Source organism: Quercus suber, unplaced genomic scaffold (assembly GCF_002906115.3).
Source record: "Quercus suber isolate HL8 unplaced genomic scaffold, Cork oak 2.0 scaffold_196, whole genome shotgun sequence".
In the NCBI taxonomy this organism is placed as follows: Eukaryota; Viridiplantae; Streptophyta; class Magnoliopsida; order Fagales; family Fagaceae; genus Quercus; species Quercus suber.
This window is the reverse complement of record NW_027069654.1, coordinates 354,411-373,861: the sequence shown is the minus strand read 5'-3', so window position 1 is coordinate 373,861 and position 19,451 is coordinate 354,411. Positions and strand designations below refer to the sequence as shown.

Genomic DNA, 19,451 nt, shown 5'->3' with positions numbered 1-19,451 from the left:
TTTTTTCTTTTTCTTTGAAAAGAAAAAGGTAATCACTTGGGGTGAGAAAAATAGTCACTTATCACAAAAAGAAGATAGTCACTAACCACAATTTATAGAGACCCAAATTCTTTTATATTGTATATGACATGATGGTAGTTATAAATAATAATTTTGAAGATGATAAAGGGAAGATTGCAATAAATTAAGCTTTTCTTGTCATTTAGCAGCAATAAATCATGGTAAAGATTACTAGAAAAATGGAAAACAAATTCTCTAGCACCTCATGATTGGTAAAACACAAAATTAAATATAAAAAAATAGGACAAATGATACGTGTTAAATGTTTGTCTTAAAATAAACATTTGAATTTGGGGAATTAAAATATTTGAACTCATTATCCTCCCCAATCCTCATAGTAGTTCGGCACTTTCAACATGTGGAGAACGTTTTGTGAGTTCTAAGGTTCACACACACAGCACCCAAAAATGAAAAGACAATATTGGTCGGGCCACGGGTTCAACGAAAATCCCATGTGCCACACGTTGTGGACTCCCAATTTGATAGAAAGATCTGTCTTCTTACAGTTCCTTCCTTGGTCCCAAATTCCACTCATAAAAATCCCGGTCTTTTGAGTACCAGATCTCTCTGCACATTATTATTGTGATCATTTCTGAAAAACAAAACCAAACACAAAGAAAAATAATCAAAACTAAGACTCTCTAAGTAGCTTAACCATGGCTTTTTCCCCATCAACAACAATATGGAACACGAAAACAACATATGACTACCCTGCTTCCAAAATCTCATGCTACTTCAATAACAATAACTCCTTCTCCACCAAACCACTTCGTTTCACTGCTTACTCGTCTGACTCCTCCTCATCACTAACACCATCTTCTTCTTCTTCTTCTTCTTCTTCAACATCCTCTTGTTCTTGTTCTACTTATTATTATTATGCAGCTACTTCCAGATATATAAGAAACCAGAAATCTCCAATGAATGAAAGGACACATGATGTCACTTTCTCTATTGTACATACTGATGGTTCCAATAAATTTGAGCAGAAGATAAACAAAGCTAAGGCTCATAAGTCTTTGAACAGGGGATTGAAAGCGATTGCAAAGAAGCGGCCTTTGTGGCGAAAATTTTGGTTTTCTTCCAAGAAGATGAGGAGTATTATCTTGCTCAACGTCATTACTGTCGTCTATGGTATTCAACTTCTATCTCTTTCTTCATATTCATACATAATTTAATCAGTATTGTGTATCTTTTGTTAGAATATAAGAATATTGGTTAAGTTATTAAATATTCACCGCTTCCATTACCTTTTCAGACAATTGATAATTTATTAGTTAGTTTGAGTTTGAACATGTGTTCACACTACCTCCATTTTAAAAAGTTAAAAATTGAATTATTGTGCCTCACTTAGTAAGGGGACTTTGGACCTACATGTAAGGGAACTGTTAGAATTTGGTTAAGTGATTAAATTCATAATTTCTTATTAGGAGAATGGGTAATTTATCATCTTTTCTTAAAGTAATTTGATTTGTATTTATGATCATTCATATAGTTTTGGTAAAATTAAAGAGGAAAGCAATGTCACATCCTATGAAAATTCAGTAGTGGGTAATCTTTGTATCTATGCTGGGATGAAGCTTAATACAGTTTTGGTGATTGTAAGAGTATGCTAACATAGCAAACTTAAAAGCTAGGAAGTACAGACACTTCATTTAGGGTGCCATATTTGCCATGTCATGTTATAATTTTTAGAAATTGCTAGTTTTGCATTGTCCTACCAGACCCATATCTGTGCTTCCTAACTTAAAAGTTCAGTAATGGATGTCAATGTCTTGAGCTACATGTTTTGTATGGTATGTTTCTGGTAAAAAAAGTAATTTAAAAAAAAAAAAAAATCATCTGCTAAGAGATTTCCAAATAGTATATTTGCTGCCAGTAAATTGATTAGTGCATTTGAAGTTTATATCCGTTTTAAAGAAAATGTGATAAATAACTTCATTTGGTGATTAAGTCTTAACTTTTGTGGTATGATCGTTCTCTTTTATTGAAAACATAACACCTAATCTTGTTATTAATCTGCTCTACCAATTATTATCCCCCCCCCCCCCCTTCTTTCTTTCTTTGGCTTTAAATTGCTTTCATGTTTTAAAATATTGGTTTTTGAAGACAAAATTTATATAGATTGTTGATTTTATTTTATTTTAATCAAATTAAGAGTTCATAAGACAAAATAAGTATAGATATAAACCAGTCAAGTAAGTTTCCAACTTTTCTTATATTGGCTCGAGTGAGTGACAAGCACAAAAGCCTGGCCCCTTGAACATTTGGTTTCTATTAATGATTTGGCTTCCTTGTTCTCAATCTGGATTTTTTTTTTAACTGTTTTAATAATTTTGGTGTTTTATAACTAGACTTGAATCATGAATATGATTAGATTTTGCCAACAGATAATTCACTTCATAATTTACTGCCAAAATGTCCAAGGCGCGAATGACGTTCCTCTCCATCTTTTTTGAAAATAAATGGCAACCATGCAGCACAATCCACCTCTATTTGATGAGACAATCGCCTCCTATCATATGTAATTGTTCTTGCACAAATTCATTTGCACTTGTGGTTCTTGCTGTAAGGATCATAATTGACTATCTAGAGGAAAGCCAAGCAATAATGTGCACCCAATCACATACTAACACCTTAGTGCAAACTGTGTGAGGACCTCACAGGGTTTGGACAGAACAATTAGTATTACTTAGACAACAGAAAGTTTGAAGTATCAGTCACTAAATTATTCCCAGAAGATCAACTTAAATGCCTTTATCAAGAATACTATTTGCTATTTTTGGTAGTGGGTGACATAATTAAGGACTCATATTTTCACTTTTTGGTAAATCATTAAGGATTATTTTGGTTTCAAACTGCAGCAAGTGACATTCCGATTTTGAAAGGTGTTGAAATGAGTATGGACCCAGCGACCTTCTCTGCAGTGCGATTTGTTGTCTCAGCCATCCCATTTTTGCCATTTGTCTTTCACGCTCGAGATGATATTAAAACCCGCAATGCAGGTATGGAGCTGGGATTGTGGGTTAGTTTAGGGTACCTTATTGAGGCAATTGGTCTACTTACAGCTGATGCTGGGCGTGCATCATTCATTTCATTGTTTACAGTAAGCTCAAACTCCTTACACATTTCTTTTCCCCTGTGATCATTAGATATGCAATTATCACAAAGAAAAATTAGATTTCATGACTTGTTTTGAGAATATTTCCATGATTCTCAGGGATGGCACAGAAGATTTGATACTTTGTTGCCAATAAGTTCTCCAAAAGTTTTTTTTTTTTTTTTTTTGGGGGGGTAATCATATCTCCATGCATTGCTTTGTTTTACCATCACAATAAGACGTTTCCTATTCAACATGACTGAGACTCCTGATTTGTCAAGTGAAAAAATTAATCTCAGAAAGAAGCAGAACAGTAAAGTTTTAACAATTTCCTGCTAATTTGAACAGGTTATAGTGGTTCCTTTGCTTGATGGCATATTAGGAGCCTATATTCCTGCCCGTACCTGGTTTGGAGTTCTCATGTCTGCTCTTGGGGTTGCTATGCTGGAATGTAGTGGATCTCCTCCAAGTGTAAGCACTGCATAATTCCTTATCAGAATATCTTGTTGATTGTATTGTAACTTTTGATACCATTAAAAGAAGAATCATCTTACGCCAAAAAAAAAAAAACAAACAATGATCTGCACCAGATTGATTGCTACGGGATAATTTTATCTCAATTTCATGAAGTCCCAATATTTTCAGGTTGGAGATCTTTTGAACTTTTTAAGTGCAATATTTTTTGGAATTCACATGCTTCGAACTGAACATATATCAAGAAGTACAAAGAAAGAGAACTTCCTACCACTTCTTGGATATGAGGTTTGTTTCCTTGTCCTGAATGTACTTCCTCCTCAAATGCACTTATACATGCCTCTTTTGATGATGCAGATTTTCAATTTATGCATATGAAAAAATTCTATGGTTTCATGTAGGTGTGTGTTGTTGCTCTGTTATCCACAATCTGGGTTTTAATTGGAGGATGGTTTGATGGTGTTAATGGCTTTGACCAATCAACATGGACATGGACAGAACTATGGGATTGGATTGTTGCATTTCCATGGATGCCTGCTCTATATACTGGCATATTCTCTACTGGATTATGCTTATGGGTGGAGGTATTCCTTAGCTCTTGCACTGCCTGCTTTGCAAACTAATTTAGGGCCATGTGAGCATATGACTCCTAATGGAACTGTATGTCTTCCATTAGGAGGTATCATTCCTTAGCTCTTGCACTACCTGCTTTACAAATTAATTTAGGACTGAGTGTGCATATGACTCCTAATTGAACTGTATGTCTTCCATGTCTTTTAAGTTACTTGTGCTTTATTTGTATTTTCTATATGATCATGAATCCAGGCATGCCAAGTAAGTTCAGTATTAGGTAGTTATTTCGACAATTTATATGGATGCTGTGACTTAAACAGTTAATTGCTTTGTTTTCCTGGCCCCTTTTTCTGATAGTAGGGCTTGAGGTAACTTGGGTTGTTAATTTCTTGGGCATTCCAATTGAGAAGTAGAAATGGATTACGTGAAGTTTTAATTAAGTTTTAAAATTTTCCCGAAAAATCATGTCTTACATGCATCTTCAAGAAATCACCTCATCAGTAATGTCAAGCATATCATTCGTGCCAGAAATGTAGTTTTTAAGAAAAATTCTATTGTTAACTCCAGTCAATCCTCCTTCAAATTTGGTCCTTTTTGGCTGTGAAAAGTGAAAATGCTTCTTGTTCTTTTGCATTGTTTTTGGCATGTATTTAGTTCTTTTTTTAGTATGGATTACCGCAGCTTGTTTTTGTTTCTATAGATGGCAGCCATGCGTGATGTCTCAGCAACAGAAACAGCAATAATTTATGGGCTGGAGCCACTCTGGGGTGCAGGTTTTGCATGGTTTCTCCTTGGTGAAAGGTGGGGTATGAGTGGATGGATTGGCGCTGCTCTTGTGCTAGGTAAGAAATAACATTAAGAAGTAACAATCCCTTTTATCTTCTTTTTATCATTTGGTTTAAAAAGATAAAACCATTATCAGGCATTTGTGTTTTAGATGCAAATTGCAGCTATCTTTAGACATGAACTTTTAATTTTGAATGTTTTATCATCCTATTCACCATGCTTCTCAGCAGAATATGTAACTTTCCTCATTTTCCTGTTTTCCATGATTGTGTTAGAAGAATTGTATTTAAGCACTTATAACCTTAAGGAAGCATCAGAGTGATATAAGTCTAGCAAATCTTTTCAGCATTTATAACCGGTCATTCTCTTCTTTTTCATATTTTAGTATTGCTGGATGTATTGCTTCTTCACCATTTTGCATTTTCATTCATTCTCTTTTCAAGGTCAAGAGAAAAATTAAACATGAACAAATAAAAGTTTCAGTTCAATCCCTGGATGTTCCTTACACTACTTTTTTGTGTATTAACCCCTTACCATTTGTTTTCACTTTATATTACATTCTTATTCAACATCCAATGGTTGTTTTTCCTTTTTTCCAACTACAAGAATTTCTTTTCTTTTTTTCTTTTTCATTTTTAATCCTGGGGAGTGACAATTTTCTCATTTATTATGTTTACTTTTCATATCAATATAACCATAATGCTAAAACACTCCCCTTCCCCTCCTCCCTCTAAAACAAAAAGGCAACTTTTAGACTATGAAAAAAGACAAGCAAAATGAAAATCAGAACTGACATAAGGCTAGTGTTCCAAACTCATTTTCAAAAAAAAAAAAAGTGTACCAAACTCACTAGGCTACATTTTATGGTAGGGGGAAGCTTAATGGTACAGATGTTTGGATCTTTACCAATCAATAAGCCTATTGAGGTTGAAGAGGCTAATCAGAAAGGCAATCTTCTGCTAGTTCCAGAAAAGCAAAAAGTGCAAAGTGCTCTCTCTACTTCACCGGTTGTTGTCAGGACCAAGAAGGACGTAATAGATTTGTTATAGTGATCCCTTCTAGTGATCTCTAATGTTTGTTTTTTTAGATAAATCTCTGGAAGAAGCATAAATCTAAAGTTGTACATATAAAGGTTTTTTGTAGTTCGTTAATAGTAATCTATTATGTTTGTTCTCATGATGGCGCAACCATAGCATGGTTAGGGAAAAAAATATCCTCTTTTAAGGCTAAGGCAGAGCCCAAAAATAAGTGTAAAGATTATGCGCTACCCTATTGCCCTCCCTCTTAGTATGAGAAAAGTTTAACCAAAGAAAAGAATTAGAAAAACATTTTGCATCTCTGATGAAGGAGCCAAAACCAGCCCGAGGAAGAGGTTCATCTGTCTGAGCTTGAAACACGACCAAAGAATCACCTTAAAGAACAGCTTGAGTCACTCCAAGCTCCAAAGCAAATTCCAATGCTTTCGCAGCAGCTGCAGCTTCAACTTCAATAGCAGTAAAGAGCTGGGGGATTACTTGGGACATGGAAGCTATGACTAATCCATGTGAATCTCAGATTACTACACCAATTCCAGATTTATGGAATTCCTGGAAAACAGCCCCATTGTAGTTAATCTTGAACAAGTTTGGGGGAGGAGCTTGCCAAAGGGTCCTTGGGCGGTGTTGGGGACTTGGCCTGCTAGGTGTAAGCTTGACGAACTCATCATACCTTGTTTTAGCCAGCTGAGAGAGCTGATTAATGGGGCAGCAGGGTCTTGAATTCCAAGATTGGTTCCTGTGATTCCATATCGCCCAAACCTGCATTGCAAAGATTTCTAAATTGTTGTTAGTCAAGGATAAACTGAACTACCTCTTTGAAGCTTGAGAAAATGTGGTCGTTTCTGAAATTCCAGTTTGGCAGAGCATTCCACACTGCATCCAAATGAGAGCAAGTCCAAAGGCCATGAAGAGTATCCTCTGGGGCTTGTGAGCATCTTTCGCACAGTGGATCAGTGATGATTGTTCTACGGACCAAGTTGGTTTTGGTGGGGATAACATCTTGGCAAGCTCTCCAAAGTAAATTCTTGACTTTATTTGGAGCTGTTCAAAGACCATATACCTTTCCACAAGGACTGGTCTGTCGCAGCTGGGGAGGGCTGTGTCTGAAGATCCGAATGTTTACAGAGAAAACGATATCCAGACTTACAAGTATAATCTCCATTCTGAGTAAATGGCCAAAATAGAGAATCACCAGTAGAAGACCTGCCAAGGGGAATGTTTTAATTTTTTTTCCGCATCATGGGGATCCAATAAACTGTCAATGATTGATCCCTTCCATTGCCGATGATGAGAGTCAATAAATAAGCCTACTGTTATTACTCTCATACTGTCAGCAACCGGAGTCAAAACCTTACCATTCCTATTCCCTGGTAACCAGCTATCACTCCAAATTTTGATTGAACTACCATTGCCCACGCTCCATTTAGCTCCCTTTTTTATAACTTCCCAACCCTTCAAGATACTCTTCCAGGCATAAGAGCCTGACTTAGAGTTCCTTGCTTCCAAAATAGAACAATTTGGGAAAAGGCGAGCCTTAAAGCCCCAATAGAAGAGAGATTTTTCATTATCCATCAACCTCCAAGCTTGCTTTGACAATAGAAAATCATTGAACTTAGCCAAATCTTGGAACCCCATACCTCCCACCATTTTGGATTTACATAAATCCTCTCATTTGACCCAATGTATTTTCCTCCTATCACCTCTTTACCCTCACCAAAAAAATTTAATTAGTACTTCAATTTCCTTACAAAGTCCAATGGATAATTTTAAAAAATCCATCGTATAAGTAGGAATAGCTTGTACAATGGATTTGATCAAGACTTCTCTTCCAGCATGTGACAAAAAGCGTTCTTCCCACCCTTGCAATTTCCGCCAGATTCTCTCCTTAAGATTGTTAAAACTAGCTTTTTTTCTCTCTTCCCACAAAAGATGGCAATCCCAAGTATTTCTCGTATTACTAAATTTCCTGTACTCCAAAGCTATCTTAATATGTCGCATTTTGGTCTTGTCTTTGTTTATTTGTTGGCCTGAAACACCTTCATGGTCATCAAGTAAAAGTAGGACATTATCACAATCATGAGAAGTAGCTGTGTGTCCACGGTAGTTAATTAGGTTTTTCATACTTTATTTGTTTATTCTAGAGTCAAGTATTTTAGTAATTTTACAATTGTTGAGTATGTGTCATGAGTTTTCTTTTATTAATAAGTCTTGCTTAGTTTATGGGTCTTTATGTATGTACTATGTTTAATTCAGAAATTTTGGTTTTCTGGTCAAAGTAAAAGGTAGGAATAGGGACTATATAAGTTTTTTAGTGTACTCAAACAAGTTTAAGTTGATTTATAAAATTATTGAGTAGTATACTGGGGAGTTGTATGTTGCGTTCAAAAAGGATGAATCACTCTCAAAAAGGAGTCTATTGATTCTTTTTTTGAGTATTGAGACACATTAGTCTTAAGATTTTTTTTCTTCTTCCTTTTCACGGGTTACTACTCATCGATACTATCACTATTTAAGTATTAAAAAAAATCCTATTTCTTTTTTCTTTTTCTTTTTTTCATCTTTTTCAATCATAAATCCAAAACCCCTTCCCCAGATTTTTCTACGTAATCCCAAAGATCACAATCTATCCAAAATCAGATGTTGAGTGTGTGGCTAATCCTAGACATGCACACCTAGCCCTAGGGCCTTCTTCACATTTGGCCTTTTTCTTAATTGGAAAAAGAAGGATTTGCTCTTCTTCCAAAGGATCAGCTACCCATTGACTGTCCAGAGAATTATGTGAAATTATTATGTATATAGGGAATCAAGTATGCACAACCACTTTCTCAACAACAACAACAACAACAACAACAACAAAAGTACAGCCAAGTTATTTATATCCTTGGATACATTCTCCAAAATTGCAACACACACACACACACACACACACACATATATATATATATATATATCTGGAAGAGACGGGTGGGACTAGTATGTTCAACACTAAAAAAAATGCAAAAACATCTTGAAGCAGCTTCATTCAAACTTATCCATGCATGTCAGATGCATTTACTACTCTATGCAGCAGCCTTATCTAGCAAACGCTTTGCTTAGCCAAGCCCTTATCTCTTCAACCACTTGTCACCATAAACCAGGCCCCACTATCTTATGCATAATTGGATAGAACTCATTGTAAATTGTAGCTAAGTTAGTTTGAAGTTCGTGGCCTATACATAGCCACTTTATAACTATGGAGAGGCAGAACTTAGCCAACTTCAACCTATGTCAGATGTTTGTGAAGATGGCCTTAAGATTAAATCATTCTATGAAGATGGAAAACCTTGCTATGAGGGCAAATCACCCTCTAGCCACATATGGTGGGATATTTGTGATTATGTTGAATGCAGAGAACAAGAAGCTTATGATGACGATCATCCAAGAAGGAAGAAAAAATCTACCCAACAAAGTGGCTATTTATAGGCCATGGACTTCAAACTAACTTAGCTACAATTTATAATGAGTTTTGTCCAATTATGCATGAAATAGTGAGGGCCTGGTTTATGGTGACAAGTGGTTGCAGAGGTAAGGGTCTGGTTGAGCCAAAACATCTACTGGATAAGGCTACTACAGAGAGTAGTAAATGCGTCTGACATAAATGGATAAGTCTAAATGAAACTGCTTCAAGATGTTTTTAAGTATAGAACGCTTTTTAGTGGAAATGAACATGTCCTCCTTCCCAAAAATGCTTCAGTTCAAATGGAAAATGTTCCCTCATCCTCAGTTACTCAAATGGTCAAATTGATTTACACAATAGCCCTTCCAGGTCAAACATATCAAAGGAAAAGATAACCTGATCACTAACTACCTTGAATATATATATAGTTTCTCAAAAAAAAAAAAAACCTTGAATATATATATATATATATATATACATTGAAGTCCAATTGCTTGTCTGATATATATATATATATATATAAGAGACGGATGGGACTAGTATGTTCAAAACTTTAAAAAAAAAATTTAAAAAAAAAAAAAAAGGTCCAGAAACATGTTGAAGCAGCTTCATTCAAACTTATCCATGCATGTCAGATGCATTTACTACTCTCTGCAGCAACCTTATCTAGCAAACACTTTGCTCAGCCAAGCCCTTATCTCTTCAACCACTTGTCACCATAAATTAGGCCCCACTATCTTATGCATAATTGGATAGAACTCATTGTAAATTGTAACTAAGTTAGTTTGAAGTTCGTAGCCTATAAATAGCCACTTTATAACTGTGGAGAGGCAGAACTTAGCCAACTTCAACCTGTGTCGTGTTTGTGAAGATGGCCTTAAAATTAAATCATTCTATGAAGATGGAAAACCTTGCTATGAGGGCAAATCACCCTCTGGCCACATATGGCGGGATATTTGTGATTGTGCTGAATGCAGAGAAGAAGAAGCCTATGATGACGATCATCCAAGAAGGAAGAAAAAATCTACCCAACAAAGTGGCTATTTATAGGCCATGGACTTCAAACTAACTTAGCTACAATTTATAATGAGTTCTGTCCGATTATGCATAAAATAGTGGGGGCCTAGTTTATGGTGACAAGTGGTTGCAAAGGTGGGGGTCTGGTTGAGCCAAAGCATCTGCTGGATAAGGCTACTACAGAAAGTAGTAAATGCGTCTGACATACATGGATAAGTCTAAATGAAACTGCTTTAAGATGTTTTTAAGTATTGAACACTTTCTAGTAGAAATGAACATGTCCTCCTTCCCAAAAATGCTTCAGTTCAAATGGAAAATGTTCCCTCATCCTCAATTATTCAAATGGTCAAATTGGTTTACACAATAGTCCTTCCAAGTCAAACATATCAAAGGAAAAGATAACTTGATCACTAACTACCTTGAATATATATATATATATATATTGAAGTCCAATTTTATGTCATGTATCTTGAATTATTTATTTTTAAAGAGAATTTAATTTCTTAATTTTGAAGACAAATATAAGACCACATCATAAATATCTATCTAAGTAAGTTATTGCGTACAAAAACCAAAAAATTCAGAATTAATGAATATTAAAAAAAAAATTAAATGAACAATTTACATTTTCTACCTAATAATATTCTTACAAGACTTTTTAAATAATTAAAATACATACATACATATATATATATATATATATAAAAGAATGACTACCAATAATATTTAAATTATATATATAAAAATTATTCTATACATTTTAACGTATATCTTTTAAGTATATCCATTCATACATATGCATAAAATTACGAGCTAGTATTAATAAAATTTAGACAAGGTCTATAATTAAGCAATCCAACTAAAATGTGCTTTTCAATCAAATTCCCAAGTGACAACAAACTCATGATCTGCTCAAAATCCGCTTATTTTGCTGAAACTAAAAACATTTTGCTAAAAATACTGTAAATAAAGGTAAAAGTTTGGTAAAATAATGCAGTATGACCCATGAATAGTACCAAAAAATGCAGTGAGACCTATTAATAATAGCAAAAATAAGCTGAATAGTGAAATAAGTCGGCAAATTTCATCCATACCGAACGCACACTCAATCATAATATTGATTTTTTCCAGATACCCAAGTTACAATTTTATTTCCAATAACAAACCACTGATATCATTAAACGGAGCTAAGATAAGCTTTTACTAGTTCCAACTGCTTGCTCTTTTAATCTAAAGTTCATTAGCTATTCTCTATCTCATTATTCAAAGATAAAGTTCAGGTGAGATGAGAATGCAGCAAATATAGGATGGGGTCATCAAATATCAGCTAAAAGCATACAATCAACACCAAAGATTGTTGAAAATACATATATTAAAAGCTACAACAGCCAGGGAAAACGATCTGAAACAGAATCAGTTTTTACTGGCAATGAACAGGCCCCATCTCTGCTCGCCAGATGAAGTCCTAATCAGCTTTGCTTTCCATCCACCAACTATGTCATTGTAGTCTTCCTGCAGATTATCAAGAGAATGATTATTATGTGCATTTTAACATATATCTTTTAAGTATATCCATTCATACATATGCATGAAATAATGAGCTAGTATTAATAAAATTTAGACAAGGTCTATAATTAAGCAATCCAACTAAAATGTGCTTTTCAATCAAACTCCCAAGTGACAACAAACTCATGATCTATTTGAAATCCGCTTATTTTGCTAAAACTGAAAACATTTTGCTAAAAATACTGTAAATAAAGGTAAAAGTTTAGTGAAATAGTGTAGTATGACCTATAAATAGTACCAAAAAATACAGCGAGACCTATTAATAGTAGCAAAAATAAGCTGAATAATAAAATAAGTTGGCAAATTTCATCCATACCGAACGCACACTCTATCATAATATTGATTTTTTCCAGATATCCAAGTTACAATTTTATTTCCAATAACAAACCACTGATATCATTAAACGGAGCTAAGATAAGCTTTTCCTAGTTCCAGCTGCTTGCTCTTTTAATCTAAAGTTCATTAGCTATTCTCTATCTCATTATTCAAAGATAAAGTTTAGGTGAGATGAGAATGCAGCAAATATAGGATGGTCATCAACCATCAGCTAATAGCATACAATCAACACCAAAGATTGTTGAAAATACATATATTAAAAGCTACAACAGCCAGGGAAAACGATCTGAAACAGAATCAGTTTTTACTGGCAATGAACAGGCCCCATCTCTGCTCGCCAGATGAAGTCCTAATCAGCTTTGCTTTCCATCCACCAACTATGTCATTGTAGTCTTCCTGCAGATTATCAAGAGAAACAAAAGAAAAGAATTAATACAAACAGTAAAGGAAAGATCAACCAAAGGTGAAGGGTAGATTTTAAAGAGGAAAATGCACCTCAGAAAAGTCCTCAATGAATGCATCCTTGTCCTTCTCAACAGCATTCAATTCCCGCTGCAGAACTTGAATGAACTGAAGCACAACAGTTGTCTTAGATCAGTAGGCTCAACCTAGTTTATTTTCAACACATACAAAAGCACAGATCTACACAAACCTGCTCAGTACGATCCTCTGCAATGACATCAGTAAAACCAGCATCACGAAGCATCTGCACCATGGTTAAAACAAGTCCACTATGTCAAGGAAATAAAGAGAAAAGGCCATGAAAAAATTCTTGCAAGGCGTGAAATGAGACAAATTTTAAATGCAACATACCTGGCCATATGATTTAACATCATGGAGATCATATCCTCTTTGCTTAATATATTCAGCAAATTCCAGAGATGGAGTTCCAGCATTCTTGCAGTAATCACTGATAAGAACTTTACCTCCAGGCTTCAACCACTTGTAGAAGGATCTGAATAATGCAGGTTTGTCCTGAAAATTAACCAACAAACATTCAAATTTCAGACTGTGTATATAATTGTTCCACATTGTCCATTAAAAATAAGAAATAAAATAAATAATAATATAAATAAACAACGCTTATAACTGTTCAAGTAACAGGAACCCCCCTCCAAAAACAAAATAAAATAAAATAAAATAAAATAAAATAAAAAAGAAGGAAGAATAAGCGCCTTACTTGAATGTGCAAAATGGTGTCTCGGCTGTATATCACATCAAATGAATTCTCAGGATATGTTTTCTTAGTGCAATCAGCAACTTCAAATTCAACTGAGCAGTTCAGTCCAATAGCACGTTCGAGAGCAAAAGAAACCATATTTATCGAGAGATCAATCCCAACAACATCCACATTAAAGTTCTCAGCCATATAAAAGTCACCTCCCCCAATGCCACATCCAACATCTAGGACCTTCTGGCCAGGCTTAAGTTCCAACTTTTGCACAAATTCTTTAGTTGTATCTGTTGTTCAAAGACACGAGTTCACTTAAACATAATTTCAAAGATTTAAATTTACATTTTAGTTATGAACCTTCTCTCCATCTTTCTTGGTAAGGAAAATGAATTCAGAAAAATTGTCAAGTAAAACATATAGTTTTTCTCATTTTCTAATTATCTTATAGGTTTTAAGGTTAAATGTTTAATACCTAAAATATTCATTATTTGTAAAGTTCCAAAGTCTGTTAGATGTTGAAACACACACATACACACACACACACAGAGTCACACATAGATATGTTCAATTACCCAAGGGGTGGCACAATCAACAGGGACCACATCTCATGAAGTGCAGGTCACTAGTTCAAATCTCCCCTTGGAGCCATAGACTTATCAAAAAAATGTATGAAAAGTTCAATTCCCCCTGAATAATAATAATAATAACTGTTCCAAATTCTGAACAATGCAGATAGTGAAGTTGGCAAAAGTATACAAAACAATAAAAGAAAAAGGCAAAGAGATATGTCATTGTGTGAAATTTTATTTAAAGTACCTAAGATAATGTCCTCACATTTTCAATAGTAAAGTAGAAATTTTTTATTAATCGAAGGTTTTGTCAAATTAGTGAGTCAACATACAAGGGCATGTCATCTTCCCAAAAAATATATTTATAATACAAATTGTCATAATACTAATATGTTATTATGTTAAACTAACCAAAACAAAAAGATGTTGAAGTTCTAAGTAATAACACAGAATGCTGTTTGCCTCTGCATTGCTTATAGAGAATGCGATTCATATGGCCTCGATGACAAAAGCCTTCTTCAAGATGTCAAAACAAATTCAACAGAGAAAGTAATCCAATATCTATGCAGCATATTGAAGGTTTTTCTATAACAACCAAAAAGTTTAATGAGATGCAATGATGAACATATGTTGCCATTAGTGGGACTAAGTAATATCTAACTCAAATACTCAGTATTCTGCTATTAAAAAATTAAAATAGTCAATCCTATGACAGATTTGTATAGAACCATCAGTAACTCCTTCAATTTTGAGCATGATTTTTATTTTTATTTTCTCCTTTTATCTTCACTACTACACCCTAAATGTGGGAAGAGAGAGAGAGAGAGAGAGAGAGAGAGAACAAACAGGTGGTCAGTAATGCATACAGAACACATGGTTAGTAAGGCATACCTATCCCTCCTGTGCTCACAAAACCTTGTCCAAAGACACGCTCATAACGTAATATGCCACTAGATTTATACTGAACATTGTCTAAGAAACGCTGGAACCCCCTATCATCCTCAGACCTGACTTTTTGCCATGTCCAGCAAATCTGCATTTCAGAAACATTAAGGCACATCTTGTCAGATATTCAATGGAAAAAAAAAAAAAAAAATGAGATTCACATAAAACCCATCATATTACCTGGTTCTGATTCTTTTTGTTTCGCACATAAGCTCCAATGCATTTGCAGCCAACAAAAGAGAGTTCAAAGGAATTTCCAGAACCATCAAGTACATGGCACTCTTTAAAGATCTGCAGCAAATATAATCAGAAACAGATCCTTCCAAAAAGAAACTTTTTGCTTTATAGACAGCATGTCTTGACAGGACAACCCTGTCCTGCTCATATTTTTTAGCACATGAAAACCATGCAGATGAAAAACTTATATATAGACAAAGACAATACATACATACATACATACATACATATATACATACATATCTGTATTTATGCATGTACGCATGTGTCTATAACTCTATATATATATATAGATGCAGGAGAAGAAAAATACCTAAAAGAACTTGATTATGGATTTTGTTGAATAAATTTACATTACCACATATCTTTAAACAAAGCATAACTTTAAAAGAAACTATGGCCAAATAACAAGACAACTATCCATCACAAACAGGATGGATAGATGTTTAATTTAAAACCATCTTCTGCACTTTCTCTAAAACAAGAACTATTATGACAGGGCCTGATTTCAAATTTGAATGCAGTCAAATCAAACTCCCAATGTGGACGACATAACTCCACTAAAAGTTCAAGTCTAACATTTGAGCCTAGTCCAATGTGAAAATGTTCATCTGTTTTCTTGTCATTTACACTCCAAAAAGAGAGCATTAATTAAAATATCTTTGATTATAGTCTCTCATTACACATTTGATCAACAAAATTGAGCAGGTCTATGCAAGTGTCAAGTAAAGAAATTGACAAGAAGGCAAACCTTTGTATAAAATCTGGGCTCCCGATAGTGGGTTGGGTTGTACTTTCGCTTGCTGTCTCCAGATTGATGGAAACAAGACTCTCTAAAGAAAATAAACCCACCAACCCTCAACCACTTGACCATTCTTTCTGCCAAATCCTCCACCTGAGATACACGAAAAGAAAAATGCATACAGATACAGTCAGAAAAGAGGATGACTAACTTGCAGTTCCCAAGAACTCAAAAGCCCTAACAAAGAATGAAGAACAAATCTAACATGTTTTCTGTTCAATCATTAAGAAGTTGGAACAAGTTCACCCTTTCACTCTAAAGTTAGACCATGTATGAGATACTGGAGGTTGGACTCCCTAGATGCAGTTAAGTAATTTTCAATTTCTTGTATATAACTTCTGTTTCCACTTACATCACAGAAATAGGGAAGGGACCCCCTATAACACATGCCAAAATGGCATCAGAAACTAGGCATGGACCAGAAGGTGGAGCAATTAGAGCAAACTGTCAATTCTCTTATCACTAGCCAACAACTCATGGAAAACATTATTGAGTTATTCACCAGACTCAATAAATCTCAGCCACATCATGAAGGAGGAAGCTCCCAAACTGTCACATTGGACACCCATGAGAGGCACGGAGGCAATGGGAATCATAAAACTGTGACATGGCACCAACATCCAAGTTTTCAATCTTTAAGTACTTGTAACCACTAAGCAATATGCACAAGATCATTCTTTTTAGTTTGCACCAACAGCAACAGGTTCAAAACTAATATACTTTACTCTACTAAACTCAAAAAACACCAAGTCTTTATTGAAGCAGGCCGTAAACCCAATATGATTTACCTCTTTATCTGAAAGATACATAAGTAGCCAATTGGAGAATATAAAGTCCAGTGATTCATCAGAAATTTTCAGGTCCGGGGATGTCACATCTGCACACATAAACTTGACATTCTTGTAGTGTCCATTGGTGCTTTCATTCTGCAAGAATAAGATTGGAAAAAGAATAGTCAGATTAGTTCTATTAAAAAAAAACACATTTCTTTTTCTTCAGCAAGGTGAGGAACTGCAGCTACCTTCTTTATCACACTGTCAATGAAGTCCAAAGCAATAAGCTGGCCAGCCTTCTTAGCTAATTCACCAGTAAAACGGCCGATACCCGCTCCAAGTTCCAAAACAGATTTTCCTTCATATGGTGGGAGTAGTGAAAGCACCTGTTTGTAATCCAGCTAATTAAGTTCTGAATACTCAACATTGACATCTTTCTTTCTTTTTTCTTTTTTTGAGAGGGGGTGTGGGATGAGTATTTTTGGCCCAAGTGATCAACATTGAACATATTAACAACAAGCATCTGATCTACAACAAAATTGGCATTATAAATTTTTTTTTACAATGTGGTTGGTTCATTAGTTTCATATGAAGCCATGGAATAATACCAGATTATTTGCTTTAGCAAAATCAGAACTAGGTATGAACTTGAAAATAGTATTAAGGTGTATACAAGCTTGCACACCCAGATCAAAGCAATAGGCACAACTTAGATCTACCCAATTGGACAATGGTCTATTCACTCAAAGCATTGAGTTTAGTTTAGTTTCAATCCATACTTTTTGGCTTTTATATATATGTTTGGCTTGCTCAAAAGAATAAACAATAATATATATATAGCTTTTTAAGGAAAAATAAAAAAATACCAATTAACCTTGATCTGTGTTCTCAAATTGACATTAGTGAATTGACCTCACTTGATAACTAACAAGTAAAGATTAATTTTCACAGTCTAGAGATGGAGACTGCAAAGAGACAATGAAAGTTTGTCAAATATACAATATGAAATCCAATATAGAAATATGCTACCGACACTGAAAATATGTACCAAATTTTTCAGTCCCTCTTACAGTGGAGCCCAGCTTGTGAGTGTAAAGTTGGGTGTTTTTTTTGGTTTAGCATTACTCAATTCAATAACACTTTAGATTTCTTTTTTCTTTTTTTTAATAAAATTAAGTCACAAGAACTGTAGATTTCTTGGTCATCATAGCCGTCAAATCTTTACTTTGATAATCAACCGTGAATGATGGACGGGATTGGCTAATGGCATTTAGAAGAAGTTTGTCAAAAAAGTCCAGCTGAGGCTTAAAAATATCAGTCAATGGTCACGCAAAATGTGTCACAACCAAAGATTCGAGAGCTCGTTTGGTACGTGTTTTTAAACCACAGTGATAAATTGGATCCGGATGGGAAAATAAGGAATACATGTGATCGAACCAGAAAAGATATATAAGCCAACCCCAAAATGTGGGGTCTAAAATGCAGATAATGAGAGAGAGAGAGAGAGAGAGCAATTATAATTACTTCAGGACGCTCTTCTTTGTCAAGATCAGAGGCTTTGGAATCGAGCATCATAGCCTCAACGGTAAGATCCGCAGAGTGCTGGATCCAATAGTTCTTCTGCACCTCTCGCTCCTCTCCTTAAGAAAACATCACGAGACACGCCAAACAATTGAGCTAAGAGGCTCTTGACAATAATTCAGTTATTAAAAAAGAAGAAAATGAAATGGAGTATTTTACCTTGAATACAAGCAGCCATTGAGAGCGAAATGTAGAAGACAACAAAAAAAAAAACTGGTACGAGGAAAAAAGAGGAGACAATATACTATGAACCCTCAATGGCAACGCGAGATCTGGTAAAGCTCCTCGATCGGCGGTTGTGTGCTCTTCCTCGCTGCCGCATTAACCCTCACAAACACAAACACAAACACAAACAAACTCTCTCTCTCTTACTATCTCTTTTTAATGGTGCTCTTCGTTGGTAGAGAGGAGTTTTATTTATAGAAAAAAATGCCCTCACACGTTTGACGTTTCTCCTTTTTCTTTTTTTTTTTTCTTTTTTTTTTTTTTTTTTTTTNGACTTTTCTCTTTTTTTTTTCTTTTTCTTTTTTATAGGGAATCCAAATGAATCTGTCTTTTTCTCTATTTTTGTTTTTAAAGATGGACCCTTTCCGCGTAATTCCATCTGGACTAACCCACTCTTAGCTCTACTCTCCACTATTTGGGCCGAATTTTTCTGTTATTTTTTTACCTCTTCAGATCAGATCTGTGCCAAGTGCCAACAAGAAAGATTCTCAACCAAAAAAAAAAGTGCCAACAAGAAAAATACACCCTTTTTTTTTTTTTTTTTTGCATTTTGAGTTTAAATTTAATTTGCATGATGATACATCATCATTGATCTGTGTGTTTTTTGTTGGTGGGGGGGGGGCGCCTTTCTCAAACTCTTCAATGATTCTAAGACTGGCATTGAGGCCATCAAATTTGGAGCAGATCATGTAATTGTGTAAGATGTTGTCTTTTAATTGGGTTCTTAGGGAAGTGCACAATGATGCTCGTGTATTTAGCCAAT

General features: G+C 34.8%; 2 protein-coding genes across 2 annotated transcripts; one reads left to right on the top strand and one right to left on the bottom strand.

Moving 5' to 3' along the window:
* The first annotated feature begins 538 nt into the window (after positions 1 to 538).
* On the top strand, positions 539 to 6,787 carry LOC111993347 (uncharacterized). Its single transcript, XM_024025189.2, has 7 exons — positions 539 to 1,191; positions 2,922 to 3,163; positions 3,506 to 3,628; positions 3,803 to 3,919; positions 4,033 to 4,215; positions 4,905 to 5,046; positions 5,861 to 6,787. The coding sequence occupies exons 1-7, from the start codon at positions 717 to 719 to the stop codon at positions 6,037 to 6,039; spliced, it is 1,461 nt and encodes a 486-aa protein (XP_023880957.2). The 5' UTR covers positions 539 to 716; the 3' UTR covers positions 6,040 to 6,787.
* Positions 6,788 to 12,359: 5,572 nt separating this feature from the next.
* On the bottom strand, positions 12,360 to 18,885 carry LOC111993321 (phosphoethanolamine N-methyltransferase 1). Its single transcript, XM_065779017.1, has 12 exons — positions 18,623 to 18,885; positions 18,407 to 18,522; positions 17,131 to 17,268; positions 16,898 to 17,035; positions 16,059 to 16,202; positions 15,251 to 15,361; positions 15,017 to 15,158; positions 13,563 to 13,843; positions 13,196 to 13,357; positions 13,035 to 13,088; positions 12,878 to 12,952; positions 12,360 to 12,778 (listed from the first exon to the last, which is right to left on the bottom strand). Exons 1-12 carry the CDS (start codon positions 18,639 to 18,641, stop codon positions 12,680 to 12,682), a joined length of 1,479 nt encoding a protein of 492 aa, XP_065635089.1. The 5' UTR covers positions 18,642 to 18,885; the 3' UTR covers positions 12,360 to 12,679.
* Positions 18,886 to 19,451: the final 566 nt, after the last annotated feature.

Bases quoted from the DNA above. Each gene is read 5' to 3' on its own strand.
- LOC111993347 (XM_024025189.2), top strand. From the start codon at position 717: ATGGCTTTTTCCCCATCAACAACAATATGGAACACGAAAACAACATAT. The intron at 1,192-2,921 runs GTATTCAACTTC...TTCAAACTGCAG, and splicing joins CGTCATTACTGTCGTCTATG to CAAGTGACATTCCGATTTTG. The intron at 4,216-4,904 runs GTATTCCTTAGC...TTGTTTCTATAG, and splicing joins GATTATGCTTATGGGTGGAG to ATGGCAGCCATGCGTGATGT.
- LOC111993321 (XM_065779017.1), bottom strand. The intron at 13,089-13,195 runs GTATGTTGCATT...ACCATGGTGCAG, and splicing joins ATGTTAAATCATATGGCCAG to ATGCTTCGTGATGCTGGTTT. The intron at 12,953-13,034 runs GTTTGTGTAGAT...GTTGTGCTTCAG, and splicing joins CAGAGGATCGTACTGAGCAG to TTCATTCAAGTTCTGCAGCG.